This window comes from Heptranchias perlo, chromosome 32, assembly GCF_035084215.1.
Source record: "Heptranchias perlo isolate sHepPer1 chromosome 32, sHepPer1.hap1, whole genome shotgun sequence".
Classification (NCBI taxonomy): domain Eukaryota; kingdom Metazoa; phylum Chordata; class Chondrichthyes; order Hexanchiformes; family Hexanchidae; genus Heptranchias; species Heptranchias perlo.
The window spans coordinates 14,752,763-14,766,209 of record NC_090356.1 but is presented as its reverse complement, the minus strand read 5'-3'; the positions used below and the strand labels follow the sequence as shown (position 1 = coordinate 14,766,209).

The following is a 13,447-nucleotide window of genomic DNA, read 5'->3' as shown; positions in this document are numbered from 1 at the left end:
AGTTTACTTTCAGATATTGGGCGAGAATTCGTTCCGAGTGGCAAGGCAACGCTCACCACTGCTCCTGCGAATTAAGTTAACAAAATTACTTACTGCAGGCTCTGTGGCATCGAATTGCTTGAATTTGAACTTTTTTTAAAAATGTGCTTTATCAACTCAGCCTCTGAGCAGTGTGTTGCTGCGGCTGGAAAGGTCTGTGAGGGAAGACACGCCCACAAAATCTGTCAGGAAGAGAAGTCCTGCCCACAGATTCAGACTGCATTGCTCAAGCAGGCAAGCAGACTTCATCCATTGAAAGTTAGTATTCTGTATGTAATTGTAAATAAAACATTTTTTATTATAAAAAGCCAAAGAAATAATTAAATTAAAGAGACAGAAGGGAAAAGTAAAAAAATATATTTTTTAATGATCAAAAACTACTAAAATAAGGAGTATTATGAGATTCTACATTTTTAAAAGTTAATACCTAGTTTAGACCTGTATTTTTAGGTGTATCTGTTTGGTGGCATAATTAGTTACTTTCCAGCTGGGCAGAAAAGCAAGTTGGTGCTTTTCAATGATTTCTGATTGCAGCGTGCGTTGGCCCTTTAATTCGAAGCTGTCATATCACCGGCCAACCACTAGGAGCGAGTTCCGGATTGCCGCGTTTCACTGCGCATGTGCTCCTTCAATTCACCACCCACAACAGAGGGCGCTGTTGTGCTCCTCCGTTATTTCGGGAGCAATATCTGCCCCATTACTTCAGTTATGAATGTAGGGTGGTTTTAAAGAACTCATTAGGTACAATCATACTTCAGGTACTGGTTAGTGACAAGATAGTCATCTCTCTTTTGACCTTTTTAATGTTAGCAATGATATTTAAAAGATTCTGGGCCAATCCAAAGAACTGCCAGGAAACTTCTTAAACGTCCTCTCTTTACCAGTTGCAGTTATAAAGTTGAAGCAGTTTCAGACTACATCCCACAGAGTGAAGTTATGCTTCAACACAAAATATGCGATATAACTGGTTTATCAAAAATCATCCATGAAGAACGTTGCAGGATGGAACCTATCTTCTCCTGTGAGTCAGAAGGTCGTGGGTTCAAGTCCCACTCCAGAGACTTGAACACATAATCTAGTCTGACACTCCAGTGCAGTGCTGAGGGAGTGCTGCACTGTCAGTGGTGCCGTCTTTCGGCTGAGATGTTAAACCGAGGTCCCATCTGCCCTCTCAGATAGACGTAAAAGATCCCATAACACTATTTTGAAAAAGATCAGGGGAGTTCACCCCTGTCTCCTGGCAAATATTTATCCCTCAACATCGCTAAAACAGATTACCTTGTCATTATCACGTTGCTGTTTGTGGGAACTTGCTGTGCGCAGATTGGCTGCTACGTTTCTTACATTACAACAGTGACTACACTTCATTGGCTGTAAAGTGCTTTGGGTCATCCTGAGGTTGTGAAAGGCGCTATATAAATGCAAGTTTTTTTTTATTTTTACATCCCAGAGAGTGAAGTTATGCTTCAACACAAAATATGCGCTATGACTAGTTTATGAAAAATCAGCCATGGAGAAGGTCGCAGGACTGAACATATCTCCTCATTATCAAGAAAGATAGTGGCCACAGAATGAAGTAACTTTTAGGAAGGGAGCAAAAGAGAACTTGTAACCGGAAGTACACTTACATTATCCAGAGACACTTATTAATTGCTCAATTAAAACATGAAATCAAGCATTTTGTTGTTCAAATATTGTTTTTATTTTCAGCTTAGTTGTCACTAAGGTGAGCTTCAGAAGAAATGAGTACAAAATCTCAGTGTACAAATTCTATTCAAACAAAGCAGGGGTGTCTGCGGACGTGTGGTACCAGAATCACTCTTTAAGTCGAGCTGTTCATTTTTATTTTTTAAATTCCCCAAAGATGTTTTCATTTTTTTTATTTTTAATGAAGTCCAGTTACAAATCAAAAATAAAATGTAATGTTAAAAAACAACCAACAGGTTTTTGCATATTTATTCGCCATGGGGAATATTTTCTCTGTTAGAAAGAAAGTTTTTTTTAACATGATGATTTCAAAGTCTGCTTATCGGTGACTGAAGGTAGCAGATGGCGGTTTTTTTTCTTCTCATCACATTCAGAAATGGCAGAAAACCAGCCAATTACAACTCATCGGAAACAATGATGTTTTCACATGTCTCAAACACCTAAATTGGCATTACTGGCAAAAGTGGTACAAATGTCTTTAACCAGTTGCAAGTCAGCAAACCGTAGTGGGAATGAACCATTCTGTAGTGGGAATGAATCTCCAACCAAACCTAACTCTTTAAATGTCAGGCCTCCTGATCCAACCCAGCCCACAATCCTAACCCAAGCTAACTCCCTCATCAGCCTTCCTGACCTGACTCAACTCCTGCTGTTGGCTTTCCCAGCCCAACTGACCCAACATCAGTCCTCCTAATCCAACCTGACTCCCTAAACACCCCTCTTGGCCCAACCCACCCCCTGGTGGCAGCCCACACACTCAAACAATTCAACTTGTGTCTGACCCACTGTCCATAAATTCATTGATTTGAGTGTGCTACATCGAAACTACAGCACAGAAACAGGCCATTCGGCCCAACTGGTCTATGCCGGCATTTATGCTCCACACGGCCTGTGTGTTGCTATCAGGACTCAGGCTGTCTGAAGTTGACTACCTCAAGAGTCGGTTTGGGTCACAAGGGCTGTCACCGGTAGTTGGGTTATGCACATTTGCTCATCAAGTTTAGTCACATCTAAACCCGTTAGTCTTCTAATGGTCGCATAGGCTTTTTATCACCAGTTTTATTTCTATTATTTATAATACAAAAAATGTTTGAAGCAAGCCTCACCTAATTAAAATATATTCTTTTACATAAATTATTCAGTTTTTATACTTTTTTCTAAATTTTTCTTCAAATTAATATATGTATAAAAACTGCCTAACCTAAATAAAGCAATGTATTCTTTAATTTAGGATGAATAGATTGTTTTAAATGTTTTATTTTTTTTTAAAGTCCTCCCACTGTTGGAAGGGGATTGAAACTGAATGGGGCAGATCTTGACATTGTGCGATAATGTAAAACAGGTGACAGCGAGTTGGCAGCCTGTGTTACATCTCTCCTGATTTTTATTTCCATTGACTTCAATCGGGAGAGATTCCCCATCACCCGTTTTGCACTGTCGGTCAACATCAAGATCCATCCCAAGTGATCTTTGAAGCACTGGCTTTGAGTTAAAGTGAGCTAGTAACCAACACCACCTGGATACAGTGGAGAAGCCTTTACAGTTTAGGCATGAAGAGGCCACAGGAGACATCAGATGGGGACAAAGATCATGAAAAGACTGGGAATTCGAATGACGGACCAAGGGAGCTGCTGCTTTCCCAAGGAGCATAGAGACAATTATCACCAGTGTGACGTCTCCTCTTGACAGTGTACTGGATAGAGAGGAACCCAGAACAACGCTAAAACCATAGCAGAGGCAGAAGCCGCTGGTAAAAGATGCTTCACGAGACTGATGAAAATCGGAGATTTCCAGAAATCATGCATCTAGCAAGTCTGTCAATATTGGGCGGGAATCATTTTAAAATCCTGGAGCTGAGTACGAAAAGTCAGTAAAAATTGAAAATGAAAGCCCTTTATGTAAGGACACGTCCTAGAGTTCAACAGACCAATATTTAAGATATACTCGAGGTTGACACAGGACTGAAGGTGACACAATGTGTGGTTTTCACAGGTGAACATTTCTCATCATTACATTTTACAACGAAACACTCTGACTTTCAGAGTGGAAATAATATCTTAGTTTGATAATGAGACCTTGTAGAAAGTACTTTTGAGAGGAAAACAAACTTGTTTTTTTGCCAACTGCAACACTTAAGCATCAGAACGCAATTGACTTGTCAAAAGCATTGTGGGAGGGGGAAAAGAAAATAACCCTGGTTGCGATGGCTGCAAACGCCAATCAGCTTTCGCAAACCTGTATAACAACATCACTAAGGTCCCTGTGAGCTTTTACTGTTTAATTCAGTAGATACTCACATCACACTGCCTGCAAGAGTAATGCTTGGCACATGAGTAAATACACTATAACCCTCCCATACCACACACTTTCCAGCACACACATTATTTATTTCAAGTGTTTTTAAAAAGTTACTAATAAATTATGTACTAGGCAACAATGTATTTATTGTGTAGGAAATGGCTGATGGTCATTCAAGCCTAGTCATTACTTCTGGCCATGTTAGTGGGCAAGTACTTAACTTTTTCGGATGACGTTCCTCTGTCTGATATCTTAACGTGACCATAAACTGCTTGCTCTAAATGGGTTAACCCCTGTGCTAAAATAACGCACAGAGGAATATTATACAAATGTGTTGAACGTTCATCCGCTAATATCACCCACAGGAATTTCTAGGCTATTTGAAATGCTCTCCATTTATGACAAACATTTTTTTAGCTTCCTACAATAGGTGCTGTACAAAAAGTAACTGCTCATATACAACTAACCATCAAAGGCTACAGAAACTAGAGCATATTCTATTTTGTTTGTACATTATATATGTAGCTCATATTTACATTAATTTTAGCTCTATAATTTATGGTACTATAAACACTATAAACATATTCGACATATAAATATTTAATTCTATACATGGAAAGCTTTGAAACATTAATTGATAATTACGTCAGTCAAAACCGTAAGATATTCAAAAAGTTAGTTTTGCTTTGTGACCATAACATTTTACACAAATGGAGATGTGTACTGGTAAACAATCAGAGCTCGCTTCCTACACAATCACAGGAATCTGCTGACAGGCCAGTCACCCCCATCTCGTTACATACTTTGTCAGTAGTGTGGGCACACGCCAGTCCCATTGGCTCCTTCTCGGCTGCTCCGGCACTGCTCACTGTTAAACCTGGGAATCTGCCCCGAGGCTGTTGAGTTCCTCTGGGGTGAGCTTCTCTGGAGAGTTGGCTCCCACACCCTGGCGGAAACCGGAGGCAATCTCGTCAAATGTCCTGCCCTTGGTCTCAGGGACTTTGAAGTATGTGAATATGAAAAACAGGACCAGCAGCACGGTAAAGATGATGAAAACGTAAGGACCGCAGAGTTGCTGTTAAGAGAAAGGGGAAATCCTTTTAATGACAAATAGAAGTTCTGACATTTGGTGATACAGTCCCCACCATTCACACTGGCTATGCTTATCAGGGGCAGCCGCCTATATCATAGGAACAGGAGTAGGCCATTCAGCCCCTCGTGCCTGCTCCGCCATTTTATAAGATCATGGCTGATATCGGGCAAATGACGCTAACCATTTACCATCGCCATTGGCATCAATTACAAAGGCGCCGCTTAAAACACATTAAGCGCCCCGATTATTTTGTGCGGTTCAGTACTTAATGATTTAAAAGCACCGCTGATTTCAGGCAAAGTCAGGTCTTCAGGCAGCTTCAATCGAAGTCTCCACTTTCCGACTGCCTCCCATAGCTGTTAACAGTGCGAGCAGCTGCCTGAAGCTGCCTTCAGTCTCCACCCGCTGTTCACATTGTTAACAATTACGGGAGGCAGTCGTAAAGTGGAGAATTCGGGCAGCTTTGTTCAGATGGTTCTATCGTCCACCGCCTTTGGTGGGCAAATCGCGTTAGCATGAACATGCCTGCTAAACATGGTGGGGACTGTACCCGATTGACGTCGTCACTGGGCTTATTTGGTATATTGATACCAATACGCCTAAACACACTTGGTGAGGCTCCACCTGTAGTGTAGAGCCTCACTCAGTGAATTAGACATGCAGGTCAGCACATCCGATACACAACACTTCCAATTTACCCTTCCACAAAATATCACATAAATCAATAGGCTTTCGTGCTGTGTGATGTTCTCAATTCATCACCTCAAATTACTCCCAATACTGCCAGCACCATGCAAAGACCTGACCCACTACTTTGAGTAGCTGTTGAGTGCTTTCTCCTGACACAACCCAAGTTTGGATGGATCATACTACTGCTGGGTGCTTGTCACAGTTTAAGAGACAAAGAGGGCTCAATTTTTCCAACATGCATTGCTGGTGGACAGCTTCGCCTGGCAGCCGTGTATGTTGGGAAATCATTGGCGCTGCCCGCAGTTCCCCAGTGTGCATGGCCTGCAGTCGAGGTTCCCTGCCGGCAGCCGGCATTCAGATAAACGACTCCAAAATGAAAATTCATCATTCTACTTTGTTGAAATCCTAATGACAACACTGAGTCGGTCGTAATGTCTCCATTTTACGACTCCAGTTAATCATTCTTTAATGCTTTTTTCCACCCTGTAATTTGGAGACGTGCTTAAACAACACAAGCACCTACCTCAATATATTGGAAGCTCATGCCAACGAGGAAATTTGCAGTCCAGTTGGACAAACCAGATACAGCGATAGCAGCTGGTCTGGGCCCTTGGCTGAAAAGCTCGGCAACAATAAACCATGGGATTGGACCAGGGCCAATCTCAAAGAAGGCCACAAAACCAAAAATGGCAATAATGCTTACGTAGCTCATCCAAGCCAGTTGGTCCTGTGCAACAAAAAACAAAATATTAGTGTTTTGTAGATACAAATATCCAGCTTATTCCTAAAATATAAAATGCTAAAAAAAAATCTCCTCAGTGTCAATTTTTTTTGATCAGATATTGAATTTCCCTTTTTTTATTTTAGCTTTTCTTTGGCCTCCTTACGTAGTGCATCTTGCCAAGCTAAGCGGTTGGACTGGAGTCCTGCCCTCAGGCTCTTGCTGGCTGCTGGGAATAATGCTGGTCAGAAATGGGTCAACCTCAACTCAGTTCCTCCCCACAAAATTGGCTACTCACCATGTGAAGAACTATGGGCACATACCAATCTACGCCCATCTCGTGCCACCATTCTCTGGCTACCATGCTGATCATATCTAACGTTCTGCTCATAGCATAGCTACAAATTGCAGGCAATTCCAAGTTAAATTTCAATGGAGAAAAAAAATCCCCAGTGGATTTCTTTGCTCTTTAGTTGCGCTGCAGCCAGCTTGATTTGATCTCTGGCAGTGTAACCTTTCCCATTTCATGAGGAATGAATCAAATAGATGGAAACCCAATCTTACTATAACTGACATTCTTCCTCCAAGAACTGTGCATAACATCAGGGCAGCACAGTACATAGGCCGAAAGTCTAAGCATAGCTGGTGTGAGGCCACAGTGACCACCCCCCCTCCAAATTGAAGCTAAAGAGAAAGTGTTAAGTTATCTGAGCTAGTGAATTTAAATAGAACCAACCTTATTCAACCAAAATCTGCTGTTGTAAATAGTGTTCAACACAACTGTTTAGCCTGTGCCTCCAGCAGCCAGCCTTTATGCAGTCCCTCAAATGATCGCCGAGGAGCAGACACGCATTAAATTGGAACCTTTTATATCTATTTATCTTTCTCACAGAATAACTGTTTACTTAGAATCATACAGCACAGAGGGAGGCCGTTCTGCCCATCTTGCCTGTGCCGGCTCTTTGAAAGAGCTATCCAATTAGTCCCACTCTCCTGCTCTTTCCCCATAGCGCTGCAAATTTTTCCTTTTCAAGTATATATCCAATTCCCTTTTGATATTAAAATTTTGGAAGTATTTACTTTCAGCAATGAGCACAGAGCTCAATGTATATATCGGGGCACTGGGGAGCTGTATCCTGTAATCAATCATTTGGTGTGAGTTAATATGGGCAGAGAAAAATTTAACAGAGCTTTATTTATGGAAATTCATGGTCATTCAGCAGGAGATTAAATAAATTGGATAAAGTCCATGATTGTGCAAGTTGTACATGGCCTTTAGAAGGAAGAGAGTTGATGGCCTTAATGCTTTAGTTCCATACTTTATCTCTATTCCTGGAAAACTTGTAAAATAATCTCACAATTAAGTTCATTACTCAAATAATACTCTTCATTTGATGTGCCAGTGAACTCTTTAATGTCTTGTTTTAAAAAGTACATGTGGAAGCCCCTATATATTTCTGTTAACTGCCTCTTGTTAATCCATAATGGGAGATTGGAGAGGATGGATGCTGCTCTTTCATCTCTAGGACCTGGGCCCAAACCCAGTTCAAAGTGATGCAATGAAAGCTTCCTTTATCCATTGGCTATATGGGTCCCACATGAAGTGAGTTTGGTCTACCTGAGTGCTAACAGACCATTATTCACAAAAGTAATTTTGAATGTTATTGTCCTTTGACTTTGGCGTTCTTTAAATGAAGAAAGTTTTCTAACAACATATGCGCTGCAGAATGAATCGCTGAAAATGTGTCTCACCAGAAGAACGAGTGCAATGGTCATCAGAATCGCACAGGCACCCATACCAGCCAGGCCGATGAGGTGAAGTGTCCGTCGCCCTGCCCTCTCCACCACAAACAGCTGCAGAAACAAAAAGATCATGTTGGAAACTTAGGCCTGGAAACTCGTTCCTGTCTATTTTCGGGCGCAGAAGGGTCAGCCGGCTGGGGGCTGACGTGCCTGAAGTCGAAGGCCCGAGGCTCGCGCGAAATCGCCCCTCAGGCCTCATCAGCATATTTTTTCGATGAGCTGCAAATGCCAATCGGGTGTCCAGAGGCAGCTCGCCGGTTTGAAGGGGACCAATTTGGACGAGGGAGAACAGGAGGGGTGGTTAGCACGTGCCAGCAGCGGCCTGCATTAACACGCCTGTCCCGCCCCCCCACCCCACCCCACCCACCTCTGGTTCCACATGAAGATAAGTTTAGAAGAAAAGACTTACCCTTTTGGTGACGGCCTCCAGCAGGCTTTTTAAGGACCATTGGTTAAGCCACTGAAGAGCCCAAAACCCTTGGCCCGGCACATGCACTGCTCGGCCCTAATGAGTTTCCGGGAGAGGTCCTGAAACAGGTGTTAAGCCTCACATTGACATATGCAAGGGACCTAACACCTGTTTTAGGCGGCCGCCAGGAAAGCTTGAACATCACCTGACCCAATATGTCGTCAGATGTATTTCGGGCGTCTTTGGGTGCGGGAGACAACTTGGGGAAATTGGTGACTTTTGTCCCCGTATTATGCCCGACTAAACGGGCACAGCTGGCTCCAATTTCTACCCCAGAGAATTTTAATTTCCACACTCTGCTAAAATGAGAGAACACTTTCAGCCGCAATATATTTAACTTTCTAAGAGACGCTTTAATTTTCCCATCTCTCTTGTAGGTACTGACTTGTGTTGGCCTCCAGCTCTATTAATGCTGCACGCTGGACTGCCTCTCAGATCCCACTCAAGAGGCACTTCTTAAATGTGTGGGCCTAGAGGGTTGATGTTGGCCGACCAAGGCTGTGGGGGATAATCCTGCCTTTGCCTGGTGTCCACAGGTGTGAAATTCCCAACAGAGATTGCTACGTAGTAATGATGATCAGCAAGCCTTTCTGATCTTACCTAACTCAATTGTAATGTCCCTACTGCTATCCTAGCTGAGATCAGCTAGCTTAGCACAGATGAGGGATCAAGCCTGGGTTCCTACTGGATGGCCCAGTTTCACATTGGAATTGAACATATCAACTGAGCCTTTTGGAGAGTTATGTACCACTTTAAAGCTTAATTCCTCATTTTACTGCAATACAATTGGGAAATTCAAGTAAAAGCATATCAAGAGACGATACATACTGATACGACTGTGAAAGCAGTGTTGACCACACCAGAACCAATGGTGGCATAAACAGGCTGTTCAACTCCAGCTTTTTCGAAAATGTTTGTGGAATAGTAAAATATCTGCGGAGACAATAAAATGCAAGTTGAGGAAACACCGACATAAATGATAGAGCAAGTATTATTTATAGTCTTTAAAGCATACATTTTCAGAAAAGAATCATGTATAATTCTGCTTGTTAGTACTGACAAAATAAGAGTAATGAGAAACCCAACCTACAGGGAACAGAAGTTCAGTCTAGTGCAGGAAGTAATCAAAAGGTAAATCTTACAAACTTTCCCACCAGGAGCACATATTAGAAGTTCGGGTACAAAGGTCAGTGGACCTGCAGGATTTTCCATCCGTTTTGTGGTGACCTCAATGCTTAAATTCCTAATATGTGCCCTCAGCTGATGAAACTCCACACTGGGGGTTGAATTTGTAAAATTTACCTAGAAATCTAATGAGGCTGTATTGTTGTATAAGGCAGCAGTCAGACACCATTTGGAGTACTGACAGAAGTTCTGATCACTATATCATATTACTTCCCTTGAGAGATGGGCAAAAAAAGACCACTCCAGGGGGGTGATTTTAAACCCCAAGAAGGCGGGTTGGGGGCGGGTGGAAGTTGAAAATAGTTTTTTTTGGATCACAACCGCAAAATTTTCCGACTTTGCATTCCCAGTGGGAAGCCTGTACGTTTCCGTTAAACCCGGAAATAAAGCCGGGTTGCGGTCGCGACCCAAAAAACAACTATTTTAAACTCCCACCCGTCCCCAACCCACCCGTTCTTGGGGTTTAATATCACCCCCCAGGTCCCTGGATGCTCGTTTTCTTTGAGAAAGAGAAGTCTTTGAGGTGACCTAATTGAAGTTTTCCAGAAGGGAAGTGATTGGGGCAAATTGTTTGCTATAGGAAAGTGTTCAAAGAACAGGGACACAAATTATAAATGAGGACGGTAAAATTAATAAGGGAAATTAATGGAATTTTTATTTGCGATAAATGAGTTCAAGAGACAATTAGATACATTTCTGAAGAGAGAATGAATTGAGGGATATAATGAGGAGGCTGGTCGGTGGGGTTTGGGTATCAGAAAAGAATAGACTTGTTGGGCCAACTGATCCTTTCCTGCTCACAAAGATTCTTTTGCTCATAATACTTACAGCATTGATGCCAGACAACTGCTGGGACAACTGCAGCACTATTGCAATGATAATTGGCTGACGGTACATCGGAGAACGGAACAGTTCAGGGATGGTGACCTTCTTCTCTCGCATCATCTGTCTGCTCTCTTCCTTCATCTCCTGCAAGTCGCTGCTGACATCAGTTGTCCCACGAAGTTTCTTCAGAACTAAAAATATTCATGAGTGTTATTTTAAGAGATATTAATTCTCGAACTCAATTAAATTGCGGCAAGCGTATTATTATCCCCCAATTTTCTCCCCTTATCCTCGCTTTCCCCAAAGTCAACGGTCCGATGGAATATTTTCTGCGTTGACGCGCTGAGAGGATTAAAATGAAAGGACAGAAAATTCCGGGCTGGGAATGTGCAATTTCCCAGGAATGCCGAAGTGGAAAATCTCCTCCAGAGCTCCACGGGCACCGGTCGCTCTCCAGTATCTCTCCACTCTCAGCCTAAACAGGAGAGTCAGCTGACTCTTTGACATGCAGCCCATCGCAGGTAAGGCCAATCTTAACCTCAGATAACATCTACACATGTTCACTTCTTGGCAGGAGCTGCTGCGCAGTAATCAGGAGCAGAAACCCCAGTGGATTTTTGCTCTTCCTAACTCTTAAGACTGAGGCTAATCGTGGTATCCATGCTGCACTCTCAACCTAAGATCAGCACAGACTAAGGATCAAACTCGGAATTACCCTGGCCTGTGTGGCTCAGTGCCCACACTACTTAGGTGTATTTCCTGACACTTTGGGAAGCCCATTTTATGCTTAATGAACAAGTCAAGCACAGAGAATTACAAAAACGCAAGTTTCTAAATGATTATAGATTGTTTTCGCTCATTATCATTTGCTCAGCTGTACTAATCTTGCACCTGTAATAAACAATGTCTGCCCAATCATAACGAGCTTCCTTACATTCCTTTACATCAAAAAAATGCAAATAATTTACAAACAGTTTGGTTCGAAATAAAGTTTAAAAAATAAGATGGTTAAAATGTGCCCTCTTGATCGTACTGCACTAGAATGGGTAATCCTGCTAGTCAAGAGTTTTCCACTTTATACTTCGAATTCGTAGCATAGAATCATTTCAATAACATCTTTGGTCATAACCCCACAATAACGAGACTGGGGGATTGTTCAGAATCATTAAATATATGCTATGTGCTTTTCTTTTGTGTGTTATTTTAATTATCACTCTCCCACCCCAGTGCTTTCCTTCCTCCTTCAGTTCAGAAGATTGGACAGCTCCAACTTGTTTCACCTCTGCTGTTTGTAGACACTCTGCCAACGTGAAGTGCTCCATCTCACACTTCGGCCAAGAGCTAAGTGAAGTCTGCCCAGAGAACTGGGACTTGAACTCAGAATGAGAAGGAACCACTCTACTGCTAGAACTACCGCTCATTTAGAGTGTCAGCTTGGCTCAGTCACTGGCATTTGTGCCTCTGGATCAAGAAGGCTTTGTATTCAAGCCTCACTCCAGGAGTTGAGCCCATAATATGGGCAGTACCTCAGAACAGTGGATGTTCCTGCAATATCATGGTGCTGTCTTTCAGATCAGATTTTAAACCAAGTCTCCATCCACCTGTTCAGATTTCCATAAATAAAGCTCTGCACTTCAGTAACTTATTGGTTGTAAAGTGCTTTCAAATGCATTGGGGGTGCAGTATGGTGCTATAAAAATGGAAGTTCTTTTTTCTTATCAGTACATTTCTAATAAGAGTATCTGGTACAGATCAACGCAACAGAGCCATACGCAATCCATCATGGCAAGAAAGTGAGTATTGGGGCATTGTTTAAGGGAGATAAACATCATTCAAAGAGATATATATGGTACTTGCATATTGTTAACTGAACACTAGATGGCCCCTTGATGGGAGTAAGCACATTATAGCAATTACACTTCTTGTATTACTTTGTTATTATTTGATGGGTCTGGAAATAAAGGAGAAGCTGGTTATTACCCCACCGAGTTGAGTGTCTATTTGGACATCACACATTCTAGCCACTTAAAAGGAGAAGGCAAACTTCAGTAATGCTTTCAGTATGAAGCATTTATTCTGTGTGCTCCATGTCATTTCTTTGGATTCTCCCAGAAAATATCCATTTCCTAGAAGAGGAAGTGCAGAGTATTCTCTGGTTCCCTTAGTCATGAACATCTCCAGATAGGGCATTCACAGCTTGGTGTTAATTTAACCTTGGTTGGTTTGTTTGTAAATTGAAACAGTCTTATTTTTCAGTGAGTTGTTAACTGTGCTTAAAAAATAACAGCAACAAGATAAATCTTGATCAGTCTATAAATAGACAATTGTCATTTGGCTCAATAATTAATGGTCAATGCACCCCACAGCTAATGTGGTTAATGTCACCAGAGGTTCCTTCAATAAAATAGACGATATAGCAGAGACTTTCAACTATGGATTTCTCTGAAAATAGTAAGCATTGTGCAGGAAACACACAAATAAGTAAATTATTATATAGCTGCTTGTGATATGTATTAAATGTTCTGTTTATGGAACACACTTCTTGTCCATATTATTCTTGCTACTTACGTCGTGATTTTTGAGTCATGCTTTTTAGGACAATATTTACAATGACAAA

The 13,447-nt window shown here is 41.8% G+C and overlaps 1 protein-coding gene across 1 annotated transcript in view; it reads right to left on the bottom strand.

The window, feature by feature from the left end:
• Positions 1 to 1,717: 1,717 nt before the first annotated feature.
• The window catches only part of LOC137301057 (solute carrier family 2, facilitated glucose transporter member 1), a 30,522-nt gene continuing 18,792 nt past the window's right edge, over positions 1,718 to 13,447 (bottom strand). Inside the window, exons 6-10 of the mRNA XM_067970449.1 lie at positions 10,834 to 11,021; positions 9,649 to 9,753; positions 8,301 to 8,402; positions 6,351 to 6,554; positions 1,718 to 5,119 (exon numbers count right to left, since the gene is read on the bottom strand). Of these exons, the coding sequence (XP_067826550.1) occupies positions 4,916 to 5,119; positions 6,351 to 6,554; positions 8,301 to 8,402; positions 9,649 to 9,753; positions 10,834 to 11,021 (803 nt within the window). The 3' untranslated portion in view covers positions 1,718 to 4,915. The remainder of the gene's footprint in view (positions 5,120 to 6,350; positions 6,555 to 8,300; positions 8,403 to 9,648; positions 9,754 to 10,833; positions 11,022 to 13,447) is intronic.